At 42.9% G+C, this 27,178-nt stretch overlaps 1 protein-coding gene across 2 annotated transcripts in view; it reads right to left on the bottom strand.

Moving 5' to 3' along the window:
• EXPH5 (exophilin 5) overlaps positions 1–26,646 on the bottom strand; it is a 35,525-nt gene extending 8,879 nt beyond the window's left edge. Inside the window, exons 1-5 of one of the 2 annotated variants that reach the window (XM_062567259.1) lie at positions 26,528–26,646; positions 10,434–10,591; positions 8,573–8,717; positions 4,180–4,228; positions 649–778 (exon numbers count right to left, since the gene is read on the bottom strand). In XM_062567259.1, coding sequence (XP_062423243.1) covers positions 649–778; positions 4,180–4,228; positions 8,573–8,717; positions 10,434–10,591; positions 26,528–26,646 — 601 coding nt within the window. Of the gene's footprint in view, positions 1–648; positions 779–4,179; positions 4,229–6,768; positions 6,782–8,572; positions 8,718–10,433; positions 10,592–26,527 lie in introns of those variants that run through there. The other variant, XM_062567258.1, reaches the window with a different exon arrangement.
• Positions 26,647–27,178: the final 532 nt, after the last annotated feature.

Here is a 27,178-nt window from a genome sequence, read left to right as displayed (position 1 = left end):
CTGCTTCCTCATCGTGCTTTCAAGCCCAGCTGTGATTTTGGGGGGCAGGAAGCAATGTTCATAGTCGGGTTTTTGCACAGATCTGTGAAAGGTTATGGAAGAACAGCTCTGTACTCCAGTAAGCTCGGTCTGATCTTGTCTTGCTTCCAAGTAGTAAGAAAAAATGAACCCACAATTAATACCAGATTCTATGGGAACTCCCAGAAAGGTAACTAAGGGCCATAAAGCCTCTTGTTTCTGTGGCTTGAAGCTTTACAGTTCATAAAACTGGGCCCAGTAATGCATCAATACCAAATACACATGCAGGAAACTGGGATGAAATTCTTCTCACATGACTTTGTATGTCTACCTCTAAAGAAGTAATACGGCCTCCTGTTATAAGTGAAGAGAAATATACACTTTTAAGATGTGATTCTTCTGAACTGGATCAAGATGAGATGAAATGGACTCTAACAGTGACCAGTGACAAATTTTAAACCTAAGGTCAGAATAGACAAAAAGTCAGAAAAAAAAATAGTCACAGCACTAGAAAATAATGAAGCCATATCTTTACAGCCTGTACCTTTGCAGAAAATTTTCTCTGCCACTAGTCGCCACAGTCACTGCTGGTAACAACAGCAACAGAACAAAGTAAGTATACAGACATACCACGGAAGAACTCTTTCTCTAGCTGTTCATTCCATCCTTGTGTACTTTTTTCCATCAATTCATCTTGGTTTGCATCAAAAGAATGACAACTTGGTTCCACTGACATTGGGGGACTATATGTTTCTGCCTGCTAAAAAGTTTAAGAAAACATGATTTTAGTTCTACACAACAAAAATCACATAGGTCAGTAAACGGTCTATGGGTCCAAAATTCTTTTTGAAATTAAATAATGTATTATTAAAATATACAACAACAGATTTGCAAAAGTGCATGCATTTTAGAGGCTCTTGCTGATGTATAAGCAGATACACTCATCTTGTACTCATATAGCAGTATGTTATAGATATATTAATTATAATGAGCTTATAATAAGGGGTATAGTGACCCTTTTTTCTCTCCATATGCATCCTTATCACATAAAAGCTCTTAATTTTTCCTAATCAATTCTTCCTCCACCAGCACATTTTAAAATTCAGTGACCTCCTAATAGAGATTAATAATCAAATAGCACAGCTGATTTTCGTATTGTAACATTTTATCTTTTCACAGCTAGTCAATTAGATTGCTTAATTACTACACCTAAGGCTGATTAGTATTGATTTAGTTACACTTTTTTTTTTTGTAAAGCAAAGAAAAAAATAAAAATTTAAATTATGTTTGCATGTACCCACTGATTTTAGAAGGTCATTAATTTCTGACTGGTTTCACAAATGACCATTTAGGCCATTTTCTCCAAGCCCTTTGTGGAGCAAAGCACTGAAAAGACAGTTTCATGATGGGAAGTAAGACAGCACCATGGGGGACTGAAATAAATTACCTCATCAGTGGGGAAAATGTCTTCTTCCTATTCCCCATCAATCTGAGTTTAATTTATGTGCTAAGATGTAGAGGTTCACATCCCATCCATATTTCCCTCAGGTCACATTCTCACATGGTAGAAATGCTGATAACTGTAGAATTCTGCTGCTTTGTGATAGCTGAGAACCTTTCCCCTCTCTCTCTCTCTCTTTTTTTTTTAAGAAAAAAAACTGATTACTTTAGTTCTCCTTTTTCTTAGTACTTACATCCTTACAGTCTAACCAGCTCTGAATCCTGATAAGATCTTTGTCTGAATCATATATTAATATAGATTACCCTTTTGTTTTGTAAGTAGGACAGAAGGAAGGTGGCAGTTTACCTTCTCTGTACCTTTCATTATATACTGTACGTCTTTTTAGTCCCCCCTAAGGTTATACCACACAATAGAAGAGGATAAAAGATATGTTTGTTATAGAGGGCAATAAAGTAATTAAAATAATACCATATGTCATCCTTGGAGGAAATCTGTTTATTTCAATAGACCGCACTTGAATGACATCAGAAATAGATGTGTTGTTTTATGTTTGAACTGAGTTTATACTTAAAATACAAAACCTTCAGCCAAAAAATAACTTTCTACTGCCCAAGGCCCATTTGAAGTTTATTCTGGCAAAGGATGTCAAGGACAGCAAGAAGGGCTTCTTCAAATACATCAGCAACAAAAGGAAGACTAGGGAGAAGGGAGCCCACTGATGAATGAGGCACAGCCCTGGCGACAAAAGATACAGAGCAGGCAGAGATACTGAAGGCTGCCTTTGCTTCAGTCTTTACTGCTAAGACCAGCCTCCAGGAATCCCAGGCCTTGGAGACCAGGGAGAGAGTCTGAAAAAGAGAAGGACTTTCCCTTGAGGGAGGAGAAGGGATTAGAGATCATTCAGACAAACTAGACATCTATAAGTCCATGTGCCCTCATGGGATGCACCAACAAGTGCTGAGGGAGCTGGTGGATGTCATTGCCAGGCCACTCTCTATCATCTTCGAAAAGCCATGGAGAACAGGAGAGGTGCCTGAGGAATGCAAGAAAGCCAGTGTCACTCCAGTCTTCAAGAAGGGCAAGAAGGAGGACCATAGAAACTACAGCTTCATCTCTATCCCTGGAAAGGTGATGGAACAGCTCATTCTGGAAGTCATCTCCATGCATGTGAAGGATAAGCAGGTGATCAGGAGTAGTCAGCATGGATTCACCAAGGGGAAATCATGTTTAACCAATCCATTAGGCTTCTAGGATGGAATGACTGGCTGGGTAGATGAGGGGAGAGCAGTGGACGTTGTGTACCTTGACTTCAGCAAGGCTTGACACTGTCTCCCACAACATCCTCATGTTCATGAGGCAAGCTCAGGAAGTGCAGGCTAGATGAGTGGACAGTGAGATGGATTGAGAACTGGCTGAAAGGCAGAGCTCAGAGGGTCATCATCAGTGGCACAGAGTCTAGTTGGAGGCCTGTAGCTAGCAGTGTTCCCCAGGGCTCAGTACTGTGGCCAGCCCTGTTCAACTTCTTCATCAATGACCTGGATGAGGGGACAGAGTGCCTCCTCAGAAAGTTTGCTGATGATACCAAACTGGGAGGAGTGTCTGACACAGCTGAGGGCTGTGCTGCCATTCAGAGAGACCTGGATAGGCTGGAGAGCTGGGCAAAGGGGAACCTCATGAAGTTCAACAAGGGCAAGTGCAGAGTCCTGCACCTGGGGAGGAATAACCCCACGCACCAGTACAAGCTAGGGGCTGACCTTCTGGAAAGCAGCTCTGCAGAGAAGGACCTGGGAGTGCTGGTGGGTGACAAGTTGACCATGAGCCAGCAATGTGCCCTTGTAGCCAAAGGTATCCCGGGTGCAACTTCGAAGAGTGTTGACAGCCAGTCAAGTGAGGTGATTCTCCCCCTCTACTCAGCCCTGGTGAGGCCACACCTGGAGTGCTCTGTCCAGTTCTGGGCTCCCCAATACAAGAGAGGCCTGGAGCTACTGGAGTGAGTCTAGTGAAGGGCTACAAAGATGATAAGGGACTGTAGCATCTTTCTTATGAGCAAAGGTGCGAGAGCTGGGGCTGTTTAGCCTGGAAAAGAGAAAAATCAGGGGGGATCTTTTCAATGTGTTTAATATTCTGAAAGGAGGGTGTAAAGAGGATGGGTCCAGATTCTTTTCAGTGATTCCCACTGACAGGATCAGAGGTAATGAGCACAAACTGAAGCAGAGGAAGCTCTGTCTGAGCATGAGAAAAAACTTATTACTGAGAATGACTGAGCACTGGAACAGGCTGCTCAGAGAGGTTGTGGAGTCTCCAACCTTGGAGATACTCAAAAGCTGTCTGGCCACAATCTTGGGCAACATGCTGTAGGTGACCCTGCGTGAGCAGAAGGGTTGGACTAGATGATCTCCAGAGGTCCCTTCTAATCTCAACCATACTGTGACAGTGTCACAACCATACTGTGACACTGGTAGGGGAATTCTGAGCGTGGAGGAGGCGCTCGATTACTACCTGCCCAAGTCTGCTACTCTTTTCACTCTTCCTACTGAACCCAACACTGTCACAACACAGATGTTTTACTTAGCATTTAAAATAAGAACTACAAAGTACTATTTAAACAGAAATTATATCAACAGCTTAAAAAGGGGGTCTAGTTTTCAAAAATTCTGTGATTTAAACATACATGATCATAAAGTTGCTAAGCTACTTACTGTTGCCATTTCTTCCACTTTTGAAGATGTGCTAGCAGAACTGTCATATCTGTAGGCAGAAGGATTTAAATCATCAATTTATGATATGATTTTACCAGCAGTTTAATTACTGAAAAGCACCTGAAAAGACTATTTTATGAAGAATCCACACCTCTCCTGAAAAAACCCTGCTAATAAATGCTGGGGGAATTTACTATTCAGTTTGTCTGGCTTTGCCAGCTTGCAAATGTTCTAGCTGCATAGCCAAGAATGAATTCAACCTACTGATATCTCAATGTCTGAAATATAAAGTAATTGTTTAAATCCAGTATTACAATAAGATATTATTACTTCCTTTTCCAACAACAATAACTTACAGAGTACTATGAATAATGGAAGCTTACGACTTACAGATCTGTAAATGGTCTGCATTTGAAATACTACTCCTTTTCCTCTCCCTCATTACCCTACTTACATTCAGAGTCGTGCTCTGCCCCTGCGGAGCAGGAGGGACAACTGGCAGATTTATTTTGATGTGAACTTTGGAATTGCTTCTATCCATCCAAATCAGCCTTAATTTAACAATCTTCAGCACCTAAGGAAAGGCTTCTCCTAAGCTGTACAGGACTGCAAGGGTTTGGCAGAGAAATGGCTAGAGAGTGCTTCTCAGTAATGTAGTTTTTAGAATGAGTTGAGAAACATACATATAATAATATAATATAAGAGATATTCCACTTTACACGGTGACTTTCAGACACATAAATAATAAACTTTGACTGAATTGACTTCAGTGAGTTTATTCTAGTCTGCAAATCTTTAGTCTGGAAATAAACAAATCCAGTCGCTTGAAAACCCCTGGAAGAAATCTTGCTTAGCTTGTTCTTATTCTCAGTTCTACCCTGTCTCAGAAACCTTTTTTCCCAGGAAATTAATTCTAGAAGGAAAGCGAAGTAGGGAAAGAAGGTTCTGCTCATTCCTGTTTCTCAGAGTCTTTTTGAATGACCTTGTTCTTAGGCTCTTAAAATCTTCTTGTGCTCAGGTAGACTATTTTATTGTGCCTCAGCAACAAGTATAAACCAGCTTGTTGGCAGGTTCGTTGCGGCCAAGCCTTTCCTCCTAAAGTGCTTTGTCATTTGTTTGCAATGTGCTTGCAGGCAGGGAAGAACAGTTGAAAGGTGCAATTTGTTTTTGCTTCTGTAATTGTGAACTTTAAAACCAAAATTCCTCTCCGGCATGGGGTCCAACTGAAACTGATGGAAACAAGCCTGTTGACCTCAGTGGGCTTTGAATCAAGCCAGAGAATCTAAATCCACACTTATATTTTCTTTGTAACATTCAGTAGGAATAGCCAGTAGTTCAGCGGGTTCTTGGTCCCTGTAAATGAGCTTTACAGAATCAGAATTCAGAGAAGTATGCAACTCTTGCCTTAAACTAAAATGTTGAACATGATCTAAGGCTTCTATCTTAAATTAAGCATTAAATGCATATATCATATTTTTTTGCAATGATTTCTTTCAAAGCAGTTCAGTTCATCCTGATTTTTATGAAGTTATCTCAATTTTACTTCCAAGCCTAACGAAAATGCAGAAGCTCTGTTAGATGTTCTCTACTTCAGCTCTACTGTGCAAAGCTGCTCTCTACAGTTCTCCCCACCTTATGCTCTGTGCAACGTAGAGTCAATTGCTCTGTGCAAGGAAGCTACATGAAGTCAACATCGTAGTGAGAAATGTTTTCTGACAATCTAGGCAAAAATGAAATTTTCATTTTCACCTCTGGCATTATTCTAAATTCCTCCATCTCTTCGTTGTCACTGTTCTTTCAAAAATAGCTGGTCTTTGCATCCTCCTTTATTTTCCTCCCTGCCATTCTTGACAAGGTTGTTTTAATCTTCTCTCCGTGCCAACCTCTCCACGGCCTAATCTTCTCATTCTTTTTTCTGAACTCTTTCAAGTTTTTCATCACTTTGAAATTAAAGTTCTGCTTACTTACAGAGAAATATTTTTTACCTTAAGGAAAAGGTAATCCAGTTTCTTTTTTACTGTAGAATATTAAGCAATGTTTACACACACACACACACTTGTAAACATTATCTATTATCTACAAACAGAGAAGGTGTCAGGTTATTGCTAAAGTTCAAAAATACTTGCGAGCAGAAAAAATACCACTTCCTCTGGAAAAGCAAGAAGTTACATGTTAAATAATACTTTCATTTATATACACATGTATCTGTTTTATGGCAACAGAACGTAAGATTAAAAGTATGACTCCACTACTACCACAACTATTACTAATACAGACCTATGGGTTAAAATCTGCTGCAAATTGTTATTGTCGCTGAGGCACTTGTCCTCCCCCCGGGCCATAGCCAAGCTGTCTCATGCCAGATTACAATCCGTTTTCTTTTATACTGCTCTTATCAGTATTCCATAAGAAGCCGACTAAGCAACAAGTGTATAACTCAAATATACTGAAAACACAAACAGCATTTTTTTCCAGTATGAATCATAGTTACATATTAGAAAAGAGTAAGACTGAGTTCAAGAATACCAAACACCTGTGAACCAAAAATGATCAAACATTTCACTAACGTCAAACGACAGCGTTACAAACCTTTTATTACCATCTTCTGTATCTCCACATAGGTATAGTCTCTTTTGCAGCATCCATAATTTATTCTCACAGCAAAACACCACCACGGCTGATAAAATTGGCTTTCCAATACCAAAAGGACTCTCTATCAGCCATTAATATTCAGCTGTTTAAGAGCTTCTGACAGTTAGGCCGGCTTACACGACTTTACAGTGCTGCCTCCTATTGTATTTCACCAGCTCTCCAGAATAACTCTACTTGGTGAGAGGCAGAATATTTCAATGCTTTGTCTACGCGTAAAGCAAACCACATGCCAGGGCAACACCTAGAAAAGGGTGGGGGAGTTTTTCACGGAGAGGCGTGACTAGAAAATGTAGCAATCAGCTCAGTTACACGTCAGGATTGACTTGTTTATTTTTCGAGCTGTGCTCTGTAAGAAATCAAGGGATCTGAATTTAAGATATGTGGGGTTTTTTTTTGTGGAAAAGCAATATAAGTAAGTCTCAGAAAAGCTGATGTGATAAGTATGCAAAATTTACCTTTTCACATTTTGAAAATATGAAATAATTGTAATGCTTAGATTCTAGAGCAAAGCCTGGACCTTTGCTTTCGTATCAGCTACCTTATCTCACGTAAGCATACGGCACCCTTGAGGTCTGCTCCTCGGAGGCGTTAGTGCCCCTTTACTCTGCACAGGCAGCCTACCGTCCCCCGGCAGGAGGGACTCCCTAACCTACGTGGTTACCTTACCTTCACCCCCACTCCACATCCCAGCCGAAGGACCTACCACCTAATGGGGGAAAGGAGGGAAAGGATGAAGCATGTTCTGCTTCCTAGTGTTAAAACTTTGCAAGTGTTTCTGTGTACAACAGTTGCTACCAGTGGCCGTCCACACAGTTCACCTGCTTCCATTCCAACCTCTCCTTAAATCTCTTTCAGCTTCCATATAAACACTCCACAACTGCAAGCTGCTGCACTACAAAGCCGACCTACCAGGCTAATTGCCATCTCTTTGTAGGCTTGCACTCCTCTTCTGTGTTTATTGTAATGCTTGGGACTGGCAATCATTATTCTAAGATGTACACAAAAGTAACTATTTCTTTAAGGTGTTGCTGACATACCTAGAAGAAGAGACCCACACAGGAAGGGATTAGGTGAACGCAGGCACCCTGATCAGCCTGAGCGTAGTCGCAAGCTCCCTCCGAACAGTGGCTTTAGGCCTGCGGACGGAGAGGGAGAAGCACACTCTTCCAACACAGCAGCTCAACCCTGCTCAGGAGACCCATCTTTGGCACAGATCCAGCGGAAACCAAAGCCCAGAAGAAGCACCAAGGACAAAAGTACTGGAAAACCATCTTGTTTGCCTGGCTACAGCTAAAGCACCAGGCCTGTCCCTGGGCTAGAAATGGTGGGAACTGATGCAGAAGAGCTGCCCGGGGCTTAGCACCTGGGAAAACTCTGCTTTCCCATTGTGTCACAGCCGTAGGGCACCAGATCTCCATGTGCCTTGCTTCTGACCTCTTGTGAAAGAAGTAAATCAAATGCAGTCACGGCAAAGTTTAGAGGCTTTAATACACTTCAAGCCTTTATGCCAAACCTGAACAAATGAGATTGAGCTACGAAAATTTAGCTACCACTTGCCACTTAGTCTTTATTTTTCTGACACGTAACAGAAATCTCAATGCAAGACCAAGTAAAATCGGCATCTTCCAGGTGAGCTGAAAGTTAAGAGACTGGAAAATTAACAAAGTTTTCTAAGCAAAACTTAGAACAATTCATACACTTTTTTAAACTAGAAAGAATATATACTTTGATTATAGCTCACCGTGGTTGCTTCTGAGCCTGGTGTTTCCTTGATTTTCTGAAGGAGAAAAGCCAAGCAAAAGGTGATCTGAACCCCAAAAAGGAAGTTGTCGTGTTTTTTTGCGCTTGAGGATTTGTGCAGGATGACATTTTCAATTCTTTATGATCTAAAAATATTACAAAAATTTGATTTGTTTCAAGTTCTTATTAAATACTGTATTAAAAGGAAAGTTAAATCTTCACAAGCAGTTTTCTTTCACTTAACTTTTATGCCAGAAAAATCTGATTTTACTGACATTTTTTGACAGATTAAGTGACATACTGTTTTCTAGTGGCTAACCAGATGACTAAAATGAAAATAAGCAGGTCTAAAGTCTGAAAAAGCACTGATGTTTTGGGGTGATCTGAGAGATAAATGAGGCTGATTTTCAGAAAGTAATTAGCACTTAACCATTTGAAAAACAGAACCATTAAAATACATGCAAATTAGACATTTGAAAATTGAGGCACTCACAATCTTCAGTCACTTGCTTTTCACTTTTTAAAGAAATATAAATATTGCAGCTCTGAATATGCAATGGTTTGATGGCGTATAATGTCATTACATAACTAATTCAGATTAAGGTGTCCAGAGTATCATCGAATTCTTTATGATGGGATCCCCTGGGCCACTCCAAGGCAACGGTTAATATCTGTACGTGATATATTGCTTTCACTTCGGTGGCAATCTCTGTGCATTACAAAACGCAGCAGCCTTTAGGCTCTGCAGAAGCTAACCTCTTGGGGACACTGTCTGACCTAGCAGTGGAGGTGACACCGCCATAGCCACGATGGTCTAGGGACGCAGGCGGCACGGGGCTTGCAGGTAGAAGTACTACCTTTTATTAAACCAATTCATAAAGCTGGAAATACCAGGGAAGCCTCTGAGGCACACACACAACCCCTTTTTCAGATCTGAAATAGAAGCAGCAGCTTTCAAAGTCAAATACAAGATGAGAGCAACTACAGAGTTAGATAATATATCAATTAGACCATCACTGAAAGAGAAAAACAGTAGATAGCCATGGACTAGAGGGAATGTGTGGGAAAAGGCAGAGGAATTAGATCTCTGTTTTGTGTAGGTCTGTGGTTTTAAGACAAATTTCTTTCACTTCTTGTTTTGGAACTACTATTCTTTTTACATGATTCTGCACAAAGTTCCTGTGATACAAAAATAGGAAAAGCTAAATGAAAAATGTGCAGAAATGTGAGTGCAATAACAGCATACATTATGCATGAAATCTGGATGGAAGATGAAAAAGAAAGCGCAGATGCCATCTTTGGTAGAAATACCGTGTTTTTGCATGTGTTCATTTTGGATGAGCAATGGCACCTATGAAATGAGATCTCCAACATTTGCTTCTCAGTTAGACCAATTTTCCAGGCTCTGTGTCACCCACCCTCACAATCAACATAGGCACACCTTTAGCTCAGTGTTATCAGGGAGTTTTCCGCCAGTACAGTCAAACCTCTTTCACCCTAACCTGGGTTACCTTCTTATTCCAAATGTCATTTCGGTACTTCTATTTCCTTTAGGAAAATTAGGTAGACTAAAAGAGATTTTCTATGAAGTAAGTATTATTGCTCTAATCAACCACTATATTTACTATGCTTACAGAAATTGTAGGACAAGAATATCAAGAATTTTGTATTGTGACTCATAGCTATGCTTTTAATAGAATTTGCTTAAAGAAACATGCTCATTTTGAAACTATATTTTTGGCAAAACTTTGACATGAGAAAGAACTCAATGCAATTTCGGAAACTCCTTATCTATTGAACTCTAAGATATTGCTTTGGTGACCATCATCATACAGGAGAGAAACTGGAAAAATGCAACTCACTGGTCTTTTTGCTCTTCCTTAGCTGATGCTCTAGTGGTGGTTTCAGCATTCTATTGATGTCAGGGTTATTTTGAAATTTTTTTCTTTGTATTTCTTCAAACCATTCTCCAGTCACTCCCTGCAGCCCTGCTTGAGATGTCTTTCTCTTCAGAAGATTTCTAAAAAGGAAAAAACCCACAATTTTAAACTTGTTTTAGATGGTACCAGCTCTTTATTAGGAAATCTCTCTGTTCTTCAGGTAAATATTCACAGTAAATTTCTACAAATAATATAACTTTAAAAAGAGATACAAGGAGACAAGATCTATTCACTCGAAAGAATTCTCCAGCTCATCAAAGAGATCATGTGATGAGCTTAACTGGACTACTCACTGCTTACGTTACTCCCTGCCCCAAACAAGTGCATCCTTCTTCCTTGGAAACCTCAGGTAATAATTCATAAGCATCATAAAACTAACTGAAAGTAAGATTAAGTTCAGTCAGTAACCTAACTGAAATAAATAATACTGTAAGAAAGTGCTTCTTGAAAGATTTAGCCATTAATTCAAGCAGAAGTAGTAATAAGATTGTTTGGATTTTCAAGAAACTCACTGAGGCCCTGGCAGCGGGATGCCCACCGGCCACTTCCAGCTTAAAGCAGAACGATAAACGTGGACTTCAGCTCACAGGTATTCATGCGACATGTTCAACTAGCCTATCGCATTTTCCTCTTTCCTTGCTGCATAGTGATTTTGCCTGTGTTTAATACATATACCACCAACTTATAATGAATATGACTGTTCTGCCAGGCAGCTGCAGAGACTGAGCAAGCTTTACGGATGTGACTAGAAGTGATGAAGCTGCTTAGTACCAGAATCAGTTCTTGTACCAAGTGGTGATAGGAATGAGCTGTTTATCTGCACATAACAGAATAATGTACAGTTGCAAAGGCATCTGAATAGTGCAACTGGCATGCAAAGTTACTTGTTTTCAAATTACAATATACAAATGCCGAAAGCACAGATGCAGAGGTGGCAAATCCACACCCAACCTATTCTGAAGTCAACAGAGCAAGACTTTGTGCACAGCCCGCAGATGTAATACCAATATTTTGACATGGCTTTCACTTCAGTCTTTCATCTTAATCTATGGTAAAACGCCTGTCCAGGAATACAGACCTTCTCAGAGAACGTACAGTATTTCAGTTATCAATTTAAACAAAAACCTCTCTTTCTCTCTTTGAGACAACATTACTTCAGAGAACTAACTTAAAATTAAATGCTTAGTCTGGAAATGTGTGTACTTTTATCTGGAATTGATATAAAGCACATTTTTCACAGACGCACCCACTATTCTTCTGATGGCATCTGAAGAATAGTTGGGCAGGACAGAGACATTTTTGCTAAATTAGTGAACTTTTCCCTTGAAGACAAACACATGCACAAGTACTAGACATTTGGAATAATCTTATGCATTACAAAAGCAAAAATATTAATCATCACAGACACTTCTGCACTGTGGGAACGATTAAGCACAGCAAATGCCATCTGCAGCGCGGAAAACAGCCTCGCAGTAACCCGAAACGGGAGGCGGCGATGAAGAAAGCGCTCCCCGGTGCCAAACGCGTGACCTCAGCGACGCGGCCTTCGCACGGGGTCCAGGCTCTGGGGAGGCGCAGAGGGACGCGGAGCCAGGCATGAGGCGCCCGGGAGCGGCTGCAGGCACGGCCTTCGCCCGCGAAACGAAGTGGAGACCCTCTCCTATAATCCGTCCCTGCCATCTTTCAAAACAACCCGAATGAGTTGCTCATCTCATCAACGCAGGATGTAAACAAGCAACTGAAATGAGGAGGGTACGCTCGGTCTCTCACTACAGCTCTGGAGTCTTTTTTAAACAGGAAGCCATCAGTTCAAACCGGACCAGTGAAAATCATGTTTAGTGTAGTGCCATCTGTTGGTAAAAAACTCCCAATACAGTTGAATTCCCTACATCACTAATTTTTCCCGAGGAAGTTCTTCAAGGCATTTTCTCACTGTGGTGATTCTTACTTAATATACAAATATACAAATATGTATATTAATATCTCTTTGCTTTAAATGTATGTTTTCCATATAAAAGAAAAAAAAAACCACAAAGTCCACTTACTCTAGCATTTACCATACCAGAATTTGCATTTGATGCAAAGATACATCAAAAAGCTTGCACAGACTCCGCCACAAACAGTTTTTTTTTAAGGTCTTTCCTGGTCCATGTTTGGCCCTGTCCGTACTCATTACCTGTGAATTTGCTGCTTATGAATTGTGCTGCCATCTCCATCTCATGAAAGAAACCCTTCAAACTTTTGTGCACATTTACACGAACACATGCATGGAATCTAACATGGATATACAGTCACGCGAGTAGAGAATCAGACTAATACGGTTCGAAATGAGGGTGTAATATTCCCCTCGGCAGCAGACAACGGAGCTGGGGCTGGCTGCAGCACCCCGGAGCGGCTGCGGCCTCGCCAAGCCGCGCTCCCGGCTGCCCTCCCGCGGAGGGCCGGCCGCGGTGGCCCCCCAGCAGCCCTCTTCCCCGTCGCCCGTCTGCTATCCTGCGCAGCGCCGCAGAGCACGGCTCACCCGGGAGCAAGCCTTCTGCAGCGGTTTTAAAAACATCCCTTCCTTACGGGCATCAGCGCGGCCCAGTATTTCTTACACAGAGGTCTCGAGGGAAAAGCTAACCTAGCTGTTTGCATGCGTTAAGACTTTCACGTGGGTTGGCAGAAATCTCGCCAAAAGAGCTGTAGTCTCTACCTGCCGCTTCCTGGTATGATAATAAGAGCTTCTGCTGCTGCTGTGGGAGGAAAAGTGTTTTTTCTGCCACCCTCGTACAGAGTAAAGAGCAGAAGACAAATGTGTAAGGCAGCAGAAACAGGGCTGCCAACCAAGTTTTGGGGAAGTTTCTGCTGTCTGCAGGGGACAGAGGACTCAATCCCACGTTTGCCAAAACAAAAATTACGGCTTCTACCGATCTCCGCAGAAGCAGCATTCGGCCGGCAGCGGTTCCTGCCGCACGCGAGAGGAGGGGGACGGGGGCCGCGGCGAGCCGCCTCGCCCGGGGAGGCACACGAGCCGCAGCCCGTGGCCGCGAAGCGCTCCCCGTCCGGGGGACCGCACACAAGACCCGCGCCAAGAGCCTCCGACACCCGCGCCGGCACTGCAGTTATTTCGCAAAAGCCAGCGACCCAAAACAAACTTGGGCCTTTATTCTGTTTATACTCCCCACTTTGCCGGCGACGAAAGGCTGAGATGCTAAAAAATAGTGCCTGAAGAACCATTTATTTCCTAACTTTTTGCTTTAACATATCACTTTCCTGCTGCTTTATACTTCACTTTACACAACCAGTTAATTTTCTAGTACACTGTGGCTATATCATAGCCACAGGTAGCTCTAAAATGCATATGCAAGAATATTTTCTTGCTTACATGTTCCCAGTAATTTAAAAAAAAAAAAAAAACATTTAAAGACACACTTTCAAGCTGTAATTTTTTTTAAAAGGGAGAAAATATTACTGACAACAACAGCCTAGTACAGCTGATGTAATTAAAAAAAACCCCAAACTAGTCACCCTTTCATATAAACACATAACAGGAATAACAACAACATTCTGGTTTCCAAGGTGCCAAAGACACTTCTGTGGCAGATTAATCCTATCGGGAAGAGAAATGAGCTTTCACAGAGCCAAGATACTCTGTCCCAGTACAGGCAGATGCACAACAGGCCAATTTTTTAAGGCAGTCTTGCATTCTTTGCAGCTGGTATTTTTTTAACTCACATTAAAGCAATCTTTTATTTATTTTTCTTTCTCAATGTTTTCTATTTGGATAATGTAAACAAACCAGGTCAACTTCACTATTATATTTAAAACATTATGCAGACATATATGAATCAGGGAGGAAAACTGACTCCAGCGTTTTGGCTGCATGCACCACGAGACAGAGTACACAGATCTAATTTCTTTGACGTTCAAATTTATAAAGTTAAGCATTTCATGCAATAATTCTCCAGAAAATCAAGGCCTCTCCGTGCCAAAATGCTGATAGGTTATGTTATCTTATTTTTGATTAATAAAATGATGTGTTGATAATACTGCTCGAATCTAACCTGCTAGAGAGTTGTTAATCAATCAAATGGATTTCATTTACCCTCCCCCAACACATATTTGTTTAGTATCTAAGTCTTCATATGCTTTATTATTATTGTTACTGCTGTCATTTTTTATTATGTATTGATTTTATAATTAACACACTAAGCTATCTACAGAAAACATATCTAAGCAATAAAACTAAAGAGGTGTAAGGGGCAACTTTCCTAACAAGGAAGCCTGGGGAGTGTGCTGGTTTGGCATTCCCCTCCGACCATGATCCAAAACCAATGAAATTAATAAAACGACTTTCGCTGCCTTCATCAGGCTTCAGGTCAGGCAGCTGGAGTCCACTGGGATGCTGCTCTGGGTGGAAAGGGATAACTGAAAGTGCCAAGGAAGGCCCACCTTCAGGTGAATAGCAAAAATTTCACAGCCCAACACTGAACTCTAGGGGACATGTTTGTAAACCTGGGCTGAAGTCACCAGTCCACAATTATTCCCAAATATTTGGAATCTGAGAATATGCAAAACTGAGTGAAAGGTGTGGAGAGAAATTGAAAAGGGAATTAATATTCCCTTTGCTTTTTTCTCCCAGAATGTACATTTTCTGAGACAGAGGCATTGCAGATGGAAGGATACTACTCCTGCCCATAATCTTGATACCCACTTCTAGCATACTTCCAAGCAGCCAGTAGTGCTACTTAAGGAGACAGCTACAAGTAGTAGGTGTCATTTTATCCCCAGGCACTTTATTGGCACCAGACGTCACAGAGTGACGTTAAGCCCTGCCACGTTTCAGGGATACAGCGGGGAACACGTGAGCTCTCCCCGTGCTGAAGCTCCACCCTGTCTGCTCATGGGATAAATCCACCTTTTTCCACGTCTCTTCTCAATTCTCTGGATTCCCACTGTGTGCTGAACACACCTTTCCTCTCTATAACCCATACTGTCTTCAGTGTCTAACAGATATTTATCTTAAGCTCCCTCTGTACAGTGGCTGAAAGTTACCTCTGGCTTGCCCCAAAGCTGCAACTTCTTCTACTGCGGACTTCTTATTCTAGCTGCTGTTTTCTTTCACTCAGTCCAGCACTCCATTCCCTCTTTAAACCTTTGCCTGTTCCCCTGAAACTAGGAAACTACAAAATCTTGTAAGGAGCTGCCAGGAGCAGTTACCAGGGCAAGGAGAAGGCTCCTTCTTATTGCGACTGCATAGATTTGCTCTGCTCTGGCAGCTCAGGGATCAGAAGTTCTCAATGAAAGCTCAGAAATCAAGAGCTCAATGACTGTCTCCAAAACATTATGATTTTAAAGCACGGAGCTCAGAATGTATTAAACACTCATCTCAAGCTGTAATAAAGTCACAAAACATTGCTGTTACAATAAACCATTTCCTTAGCAGCCACACTGGGTTTAACAATTAAAATATTATTTCAGCCCTATCAGAACAAATAGAGAAGGTTTATTAGGCTTATAAACAGTTAGAATACAAAAGCTTTTAGTCCTTTGGGCAGCCAATCAACAAGAGGCAATGAGGAAAAATACTCGTAGTAATGTCACAACCGTCAGGGACCCTCCAGCTGGATTCCCTGCCACGTCCCCTACCAGGAATGAAAACCAGGGGAAAGCTCCAGTGTTTTACAGATGATTTACAATCTCTTTGCACAGGCTGTAAACAAGAGGTCAAAACCCCACGTGCATGGTAAAGGGTGTACTGCACTTTATTATGCTGTCAATACTCACAAGCTACCTACCAATAGTAAGTATACAGTAACAGCAAAACAAATGCATGATGCAATGGAGAGGAAGGCTATCTATCATCATCAAAGTGTGCCACATGTGCTCCTGGCTGGTAGTAATTAATATCTCTACCGAGATGACTTCATTAATAGGAATTTCCATTAGCATTAATAGATGCTAATAAGTAGAATGGGTATAATTCTCCATAAAAAGATTTTGATTTGTTTTGCAGGACACATCACGTGTATCACGTGTCAGGAGTAAGTTTTGGGCTCCTGAATTTCTGTATGGGAAATCTTATATAGAAATAAGGATATATATCCAGGGTGCCAGATAAATATGTGAACCTCAGATTTCTGAATATTTGTAACTACATAAATCAATGTACTTGAGCATGCACAACAGCCCAGCAAGGCCTGCTGGATGTCTGGAAATCTGAGGCAAATCTGCTTCAGTAGTTGGTGCTGATGGTTTGGAAGGGCTTCTTAGGCCTCCCAGTAAGTCTGAAGCTAATCATTAACAGCAGATCTATTTACTCTTCCAAAGCAGAGCTGCCGTTGATTGTGAGACCTTTTATAAATATTGGCAGCATGCTTAGAGACAGCCCTCTGTGCAAGTAATACCCAGCTCAGCCATATATTACAAATTGAACTACCTTCCAAAGATGTACAATGCTGATGCTATTCCTCATGTTACTACATGGCCTTCTTTTTATAAAACTTTTCCTAATTAACAGTGTAAGAGAAAAAAAAAAACAACAAAGAAACAGAAACAGGCCAGCTGAGAACGCTGAATGACAGGAATTGTTTTCATGTAAAGACCAAGGACTTTACAAGCAGGTTTGTGTGGGATAGCCCATGGACCTGGCTGGAGCTCTAAAATCTGCCGGCTCTAAATGGACTTAGACAATTGTTTGCACAGAGCTAAGTTTGAAACCTAAGGCTCTCAAAACAGACCTTGGCAATCTCATCTAACTGCAGGGTCACACACACACAGCTGAAGCTGAAGCAAGAGTCTGGTCAGCAGGAGTAACACAATGTCACAATATATGTATGCACAGTTTACGCGTTCCTGTAATACCGCAAAAGCCGTCCTTACATTACTTTAAATTAGGGAAAGCAATCATAATATAAAATCTGAACGTAGACACTGGATGTTTTTCATCTAGAAGCATAAGGCTTATATACTTAAGCAGATCCTTTGCCATAGCAGTTCAGCATCTCATAATTTATCACAACTCTTCCAAAGAGATGGAAGCGCTACCTCCATCCAAGATGCAGATGTGGAAATGGAGGCACCCCAGGGCTACATGAACTGTTTAAGACCATGCAAATCCCCGTGCAGAAGGAAGCAGAGCACAGAGCCCCCAGCCACACTGCTGCAGCTTTCCTCAGCAGCCCCTCTCTGCACTCAGGCCTGGAGAGCTGGAAATGCAAAGCTGCAGCAATCAGAAGTATTGGGGTTTCTTTATTATTCTAACCACGAATTAAACTATAATTTACCTACAATAATGTACAAACAGAGTGCACTTTTCTTTTCATCACTTACTCTTAGCTTTAGTTTTTTATTGATGTGTTTGGTCATAGCCAGTATGGCACCAATACACACAACTATTTATTTTTGAGATAAGAACTGACCAATAGAGTGTAGTTCCTGTAGTTCCTGATAGGAATTAAAAATGTAGGCATTTAAATACAGCTTATTACATTAACATTAGGTGTTAACATGACAATCTAGCTGCAAAGAAGGATTAGAAATAAATTTTATGTGAACATTCAGATGCATAAAACCTCACAAAAAGTTACCATTTTTCCCTACTTCATTTAATGCATTTCTTACATAAATTCTGTAAGTCATGGAAGGTTTCAGACTGTCAGTATGAGGAAATGAAGTCATTTTTAAATTTAAATCAAGTACAGGAAAACAGAACTGAGATCTGTCCCTAGACTACATAACCCTGTATTAGAGTTAGGCAACATAGAAAAAAATACAGTCTCTGTGCCCAAAGCTTAAAAGTCCATTTGGCCAAGCTCCAGTCACTTAGAAAATGAGATGAGAGCAAAGAGATTTTAAAGATGATTAAATTCCATATATATAAACCACTGTCAAAACATGAATTTTAAAGGAGAAAGGAAGATGGACACACACAATATTTTTCAAATACTGTCAAAATGCATATGCATCTGATACAAACCAATGAGTGCCAGCTGAAGCCTTGACATACAGTCCAGGAAGCTTTGCTCCCAGCTGCTAAGCAGATTTCTCTAAGAGCCACATCCATAGGCCGTGCAAGTGCAGCATATCTAGATAGACTCAGGATATTTAATCTAAAGTACTTTAGGAATGAAAAGCGCCAAAATTACAGCACCTGAGGCTTCAGTGTGGAAAGCGCAGTCTCATCAGGACCCTTGCCTGGGCATACATTTCAGTATGTGCTGCAGACATGGACCAGACTACAGGGCACACATAACCTGAATGGAGCACAGTTGGGTCAGTACCAGGAGTGAAGTCCAGCCACTACCAACATGAACTGGACGTGTTCCTGTGCTACACTTTTTTGACTTACCCAGATCAATATTTTTGAGATATGTGCAAGGATCTGAAGTGGTCAGGACAGTGCTAGAATCTGTGAGTATTTGAAAACATTCTGGAGGACTTTCCAAGGCCGCTCCTTGCAGACCTCTTTCTCTACAGTGGTGACAGGCAAAGCGCTCTGCCCTTCCCCTTAGCAGGGCCACTGGAATTTCAAATAGCTTTTAATAGACATACATAAGAAAGCCAAGCTAAAGCAAGAGTGACCAAACTTTACTGATGTTCCCTGCATTTCAGACAGTTCTCTTCATGCATTTGCCCTGTCTTAGTGTACTGTCCATACCTGCTTAGTATGGGTGGCTGCCTTCCTCCTGATGAAAATGGCCACCTCATGGCCATTTCAAACTCTCCCTAATGCCCAATGTCTGCATTTGGATCCACATGAGTGAAAGCACCCTGAGTGCACCCTTCCCTCCTCCCGGGGGTTTGGCCACCAGGGCTCAGGGCCAACCTGGGCAGAACACAGCTGGTGGCCATGAAGAAAGCAGATGTGAAGAAAGCCAGCAGCCTCAGCAAGGACCTTCCTGGGCCAAGCTCCATCTTCATACATGCTAGAGCAACTCCACTAGCTATCAATCACAAACAAAGACAAAGCGCTCAAGAAAAAGTTTGACCTTTTAGAACACTGAAAGAAATTATTCTGAAAAGACGCAACCAAAGAATCGGCAGCAATGCTGGTCCAGATTCTGCTCTCACTCTCTATAATGTACATTTGGAGTTACACAATGGGCTTAGGTTTAGTTAGTCCACATCTACACTGCTAAAACTGAAATAAAAAATGGCATACTTCTCTGGAGCTCCTCCTGCCACTCCACAGCAGACTGTAAACCTCCCACCCTGATATAAAATAAGTCTTTTACTTCAGGTGCCACCATAATATATTATTATTTGAAAATAGCAATGAGAAAAAAATGTAGTAGTAACTTGATACACAACTTAACCGATTGCCGTTGGTTACAAAAAGCACCCTTCACTCAAACACGGGAAATCCCACAGTGGGGTTATTCACAGCAGCGACTGGTTGCCAAACCGAGGGAAGGCTTTTAAATTACAGTCTTTCCTGACAGTTTTGCTTTTATTTAGAGTTATTTAGCATATTAGCACTTCAGGGCTTCAAGGATCTGTTCTCTTAAGTGTTTAAAAACCACTGAACATGCCAGTGGCACAGTATCAGCAGTAAATAGTAATAGTATCTCCTTCACAAACAAGACACAGCAGGGCAATCATACCCTGAAACATCCTGGGTGGAGTATCTCTTGTGAAAGAATTTCTTTAATAATGGCTTGTCCGGGGAGGAAGCTCCAGCGAAACCACAATATACCCATGTAGTGCTGTCCTGGTATTCTCTCTTTCACCAAGCAGTTTATGGGCACTCTGGGGTGGTTTCTGAAAATCCATTCTAATTATAAGAAGTTGGGCCCCTAATCCAGACCTCTAACACCCAAGAAGTAATTCTTAGTCATCCTAGAGGCTGCAAGAGGGTCAACGAAACTGCTTCTGTGGATAAGCCAAAGTTACTCTCAGGAATAAAGGCTGCAACATCAGACCCCTCAAACTGTAAGCAAGTCAGAACAACTAAAGCACCAAGACGGGGCTGTGTATGGCTGTACCTTGGCAATATATGCCTTCTAGGGTTTAAGTATGGAAAAAAGAAGAAAAAGATGCACTTCCTATGCAGCATTTTGTTCTCAAACTTTTGAGACCAAAGGGCGGCCAACAGAACGCAACAAAGGATTAGCTGCAACAAATCATGAACTGAGTAAATGATCTGCTGTAAGGCAGTAAGAACTGTTGCAATCCTGTAACAAATAAGTATTTCCAAGTAATTTATTTTAGAGACAGTGTAGAACAAAGTAAGGAGGAGATTCACCTTTCCCACAAGAATTACGTGTTCTTAATGGATCACCAAAGACAAGAGTGGTGCTAAGTATGTCTCCCAGTTAATTTATTTTGCTTTCCATCAACAAACCTTTGATTTGCTGCCATCTATTCTCATTGTCATAGATCTGTCAGAATAAATCTACTAAAAAAAAAAAGTCAAAACCATAATTCAACCTGGAAATAAACAAAACAAATGAAAGCAAAGGGAATAAGTGCTATTTTCTCCCCAAAGCTGCACTGCATTTTCCCTTTTTTCAGTGTCCATTCATAAATGGTGGCTGATGTCCAAAGTATGTTTTGGGATGGGTAATTAATTTTTTTCCATTCTTCCTACTGAAAAAAAAAATCCTCATACAATACAGGCAAAGTTACTTCCAGAAAGATGATCTATCTGGTAAGCTGCTAATAAGAGATCTAGGTTGAATTCCCTGCTCAGTTGCTCAGCTTCTCTGTTATTTTCTGTCTCATTTGAACATGAAGATAACAGTATTTCCCTTTTTCTCAGGGATTAATAAATTAAAATCACACAAGATGACTGAATGTAGTGATAACAGGGAGCATCACATACAACAGAAGAAACTCCTAAATAAAATCAAGTAATTAAAGAATTCAGAGCTCTTTGCCCTTTTACATAAATTTTCTATTTATCCATAGCTGTTGTTCTCTAACTCCCAACTATTCACTTCTTGGACCTGGAAATGTACTAGCTACTCATTCCACAACCCCCTACCTGCTGCTTCTTCTATGCAGTTGGCTCCATGTTTCCTTGCTCCTCTTGTCTCAGCTGTGTCTCAGCTGGGCCCCTGTGCTGCTTCAGTGGTGGAGATGCATCTCTGCACCAAGCTTGAGCCTGTGCTCAGATAGTCTGAGACATCGACAGCCCCAGAGCTGATGGGAAAGACACCTGCTTGAGGAACAGTCCTCTGTCTCCGTCTGCCTCTACTGTCTGCAGGGGGAGGAGCTGCCTCGGAGATACAAGGCAGCAGCTCCACCTCTGTCTCCCCAAGCTTCATGCTCTACCGCTGCTGAGCCTTTGTACAGGCACTGCCAGTCCCTCTCCTACCTGCCCATGATCTGAAATGCTGCCCTGGAGAGATGAGAAGCACCCAGCCTGCCCTATTATCTTGTCCATTGGGCTCTTGGAGAAAGGATGGAAGAGAGCAGCACCTACAGGTTTGTCAAGCCTTTGGGACCTGAGGCTTTGCGTGCAAATGTCAGCAGTCACTTCTTTTTTGATTTCTGTTCCCAGCAGCTGCAGAGCAAAGCCTGAGAACATGATCTGGGTGCACCCTGAAGCCTGGAAAACAGAAATCAATTAAGACCTGCAATGTTTTTTATCTTACGATTTTCAAGCCTATTTTGTTAGCTGTGGAAAGCTGACTTGTAGCTGACTTGCTGCACCTACAGTAAACATTTGTTGTGTCCTTACAGAAACTGAATTGTTAGTAAGTCAACGTGATACTGTCCTCTGGACAAGTCATCTACCTATCTCCTCCTAGATATCTAATTTAGGTTGAAATATTTGAGACAAGGAACCTTCTTCTTTATGCATCTGCAAAAGTATGAGTTTTATTAATCAGGCTTACTAAAATAGTATTTTGTGACAGAATAAAACTTCTGTCTGTTATACTGCAACTATTTTCACATAACAGTACATATATATTGATACACAGACCATATATTTTGTTTCTTCTCCCACACTAATGCTAATAATAGATTATTTCTGCAAGTGAATATTATGAATGAGACTGGGTTCAATGACCAACAAAGAATACTGAAGCTGGGTGTTACATAAGATTAAAACTAATGTGTATTTTTAAAATACATTATGAAATACATGATTACTACATTTCTACAGTAATTTCAGTGTGTATGGCAGTGCACAGTCATGTGAGTTATGTCAAAGCTGACAGTTCTGATTTCTGTGTCCCTGTTCTGTGGGAGAAAGACTCCAATCGACAGTCGGCAGGTTTTGTTTGCTGTGGCTATTTAAAGGTATTGTGCAGAGGGCACTATACAAAGAGAAAAGAGGCAAACACCACACTCATGGAAAGTAATCATAGAATCATATAATGGTAAGGTTGGAAGGGACGTCTGGAGATCATCTAATCCAACCCTCAGTGTAGCCCATCTGGGAATCGAACCCACAACCTTGGCATTAACAGCACCACCCTCTAACCAACTGAGCTAATGGGTGAGTAACATGAGCAAGTGATGATCTGACAGGTCACTATTTATTTCTGTGTGAATGGGAGACAAAACTGAGAATCTTCCAACCCAGCCCTTGCCTGGAAGCTGTCAAGGGCTGGCACCAAGGGAGCATAAAAAGGGTCAAGTGGATGCAGAGCATGAGCTGTGACACGTTCTTTAGTAGCAAGGAGGGAAAGCCCAAGGCAGGGCTCAGACTGGGCCTACAGCTGCACAGATGCACTACTGCCAAGGTCTCACACTCCTGTTTTGCACAGAGGCAACAAAGAGAAAGTGAAAAGGAAATGGAGGTGGAGAGAAGTGGTATAAAACAACCAGCCTTTTTCCAAAGAATGCCCCCAATATGCATTTAATTTCATGAGGAGATGGGGCTGGTGTGGGTGAAGAGAGACAATGCTTCTACCAAACTTTTAGTGTAGATAAGCAACGAGCAGAAAAAAGTACTATCCAGCTGGGAACCTCCTGAGGTAGGAGCAGTGAGTATTTCATGCAGCACAGCAATACATTTGTGTTTGTGTGAAAAGCAACTCCCCTGAACCATTATTGGCATTTGTTGGACAAGTAAGCCACATAGGACATCAGGATTCATCTTTTGAAGGTCTTACTTCTGATGCTTGTCCTTCAGAGTTAACTGGTGTTAACATTCGCTTATATAGCATCAAATGCAGCTTGTAAAATGAAAAAAAGCCTATTCCTGCTTTTTTGAGATTCCTGAGTGAGCTGCATCTGGGAATGGGTTTCATTTTTCCACTGTTCTTTTAAGAGATTTGCATCCTCGTGTGATACGAAACAGCACGTATAAGACCAGGGCAATCATTAGGACCCAAGGTTTGGTCTGTCTGCAGAGTGTTCATTTCCTCTATCAGTTCAGTCCAGACTGGTCCATACAGGGATGTTGTGATATGTAAATAATGATTCTGTAAATATCATTGATAAAATTGTAAATAATACAAGGAGTAAACTTGTCCCACTGGTTTATTATTAACTCGCTCCCTAGGCCTTGCCAGTTCCAAACAGCTCTTTCCAAAACTATGCCCAAGAACAGTCTGGGGGACAGTTCACTTCAGTGACTTCATCCAAAAAAAGCAGTGTTAATGAAAGTGTTTCTTCCATCCCACATCATCTCTGACATGCCTCCGAGTGAACCATGGCATAAATTAAATACCTTCAATATCACCACAAAAGCATCACAAGAGTAGGCTGCAATAGCGCCCTGACGTTATTTCAAAACCTTTGTACAGGTTTTGTACAAAAACATGTACAAAATAATAACAATAATGAGTTAGAGCTAAGGGGGTGGCACATGGGGCCTAGAGGAGCAAATGTAACTTTTTTATAGAGTCTCTGAAGCTCCCTGTGATCATATAAGAACTGCAGAATTTGACCCTCCAGGGTGATCACTGTTATTACTTAGATTATAGTAGCAACACCACAGACACTGGAACCTATCTATATTCATGATTGGAGTCCTCTGGCCTGAAGAGCTTACAGTCTAAATAAGACCAGGTAGACAAGTGGAGAGAGAAAATAAAAGTACTTCTATTAGGCCTAAAAGAGATTAAGAGACTTGCTGAAGGATACATACAAAGCCTTTGACAGATCCAGGAGTTTAACTTAGATTTCAGTATGATGCCTTAATCATAAACACTTTACCTATCTTCTGCTCAACTTATTTCTGAATATTTCTTCAACTGAGATTTAAAGTAGACTCCATCTCAGTAATGCATCATTAGGTATTTCCTTTTGTACAATAAGTTTATTTTGGCAGCCTTTGCATAAAGAGAAGACGATTCCTGTCAACAAAGTCATAGAATACGTATGGAGAAACAAATAAAAATCTGATGGTAGGTAAAACTTGAATTCAACAGGAGGCTACTGCTTCACAAGTCTATGTATAGAGTTGGAAGGCTCACTGCATTTGCTCAGTTTTAAAAATCAAGACCAGACTCTAGGCCATCTTATAACTATCCAGTCATGTACTCTATCACATCTAGCAAAACATTCCTCCTGTTTTTGTCATGAGATGATTTGGAACAGAAATTAATGAAGAAAGGAAGCTAATACCCAATCATGGAGCACAGCAACTGAAAAAGTTCACTCCGTCCAGGTTCACATTCTGTGTAAATCTTGGCATTTCTCTGGAGGTAAGTCCGTGTTGACATGCAATGTTTAACCATACTCATCATAAAATCCACTTGATGGAAATAAAAATTACAGTGCCAAAATCCACTCAACAGAAATGTTACTCATTAACAGCCCTTTATTTCTAACATGAATCCACTACTTGTGACAAGTCCCAAGCTATGAATCAGAGAGGACACTGCCTTCTACCAGCAAACTGTCCACAAGGTACCTCAGGTCTCACCGGGAGGAATAAATGAAACCTTTAAGGCTACATAGTTCATTTTTTATCCAATTTTATTATTCCTTTGACCTTTGCTCTGACTGTCAATATACAAATAGCTCTGGCGATGGTACGTGGGTGATAAGTTAGAAACAAGACTGAGGCTCTTCCGCCTCTTCATATGGCTCACATGAAGTGTCATGCCTTGTGTACATCATGAATATGTAGTAAATTCAATTAAGCAACTTGAAAGGGTCTTGTGAACATTTTCTCAGCAAGGCTTCGCATCAGGAAGCTGCCAGGATCTACTCGGGAACCAGCCTGTGAACGTAACTGCAGCCACATCCTGGGCTGATCGCTTCCTCACAAGATCCTGCAAAGCCTCCCCACCACCATTGCCTCCCCAGGTATGAATCGTCAGCCTCACCCAGAGACAGTGACAAGGTCAGAAAGGGTCTCCTTCTCTGAGAAAGGAGACACATGAAGAAACAGTCATGAGCCAGGCCACCTCTGTCACAACATGCATTTTTTGAATGTGCTGCTCCTGAGACAGCTGGACCGGACAGGACAGGAGCCTGGGACAGGACTCTTGGGCTCCCTGGAGGCCCTTGGGTTCCCTGCAGGCTCTCGGGCTCTCTGCAGGCCCTCAGGATCTCCACAGCCCCTCGAGATTCTCACAGGCTCTCGGGATCCCCGCAGGCACGCGGGATCCCCACAGCCCCTCAGGATACCCGCAGGCACCCAGAATCCTCGCAGGCTCTCAGGACCCCTGCAGGCACTTGGGATCCCCGCAGGCTCTTGGGACCCCTCAGGCTCTTGGGATCCCCATAGGCTCTTGGGATCCCTGCAGGCTCTTGGGATCCTCGCAGGCACTTGCAATCCCTGCAGCCCCTCGGGATCCCCACAGCCCCTCGGGATCCCTGCAGGCTCTTGGGATCCCCGCAGCCCCTCGGGATCTGCACAGTCCCTCAGGATCCCCGCAGGCACTCGGGATCCCCGCAGCCCCCCGGGGTCCCCGGGATCCCCGCAGACACGCCAGCTCGCGGGAGAACCGGCGCTCCGCGCCGCGGGCCGCGCCGCGCTGCTGGCCGGGACACGCGCCCGCCCGCCGCCCGCCGGGCCCGCGCCGCCCCCGGCCGCGATCCCGCCGCTGCCCCCCGCCCGCCGCGGCCGTGCCCGGCGGGCGGCCCTGTCCCGCCCCGCGCGGCCCCCGGTCGGGCGGTACCTGACTCTGTGCTTCTCCGCCCGCCGGAGCTCCGAGTCGCGCTGCAGCACCTGGAAAATCGCCCTGGCCTCCTCCTCCTCCAGAAAGCTGAGGTCCGGCCCCCGGCGGGCTCCGGACATGGCTCTGCCCGTGCGGGCGGCCGGCGGCGGCGGCGCGGAGCCCCGCGGAGCTCCGGGCGGCGTCAGCGCGGCCGAGGCCGGGCAGCAGCGCACAGGGCGCCGGCGCCGCGCGGCCGCGCTGCCTGCGCGGGGCTGGGGGGCGCGGGCCGGGCGCGGGGCCGCCCCGCCGCCGCCGCCGCCGCCGCGGGGGCGGAGCGGCAGCTCGGCGGCGCGGGCGGGACAGCGCCGAGCCCGCCGCTGGGGCCCGCGCTTGCCCTGGCTCTGCCGGGCGCCCCTGTGCTTCCCCGTCTTGCCTCCCCGCGCGTGGATTTACACCCGCGACAAGCGGGGAAAAAAAAAATCCCTGCGGGGAAAATAAGCGGCAGTGTCTGGAAAGCTTTCACGAAGAAAGAGGGACCAGCCGTTCTTCACCTCCCTGCTGTAGCCGCGTCCCAGCAGTATCCCGCGTTTCATTCTGGTGACTGACGTGGGTCGGGAAGACCTACACGGTGCAAGCAGTTGCATCTCTCTGAAGTACATTTCTAACGGCTGT

The sequence above is a fragment of the Rhea pennata genome, chromosome 1, assembly GCF_028389875.1.
Source record: "Rhea pennata isolate bPtePen1 chromosome 1, bPtePen1.pri, whole genome shotgun sequence".
NCBI classification, from domain to species: Eukaryota; Metazoa; Chordata; class Aves; order Rheiformes; family Rheidae; genus Rhea; species Rhea pennata.
This window is presented reverse-complemented; position numbering and strand designations above follow the sequence as displayed.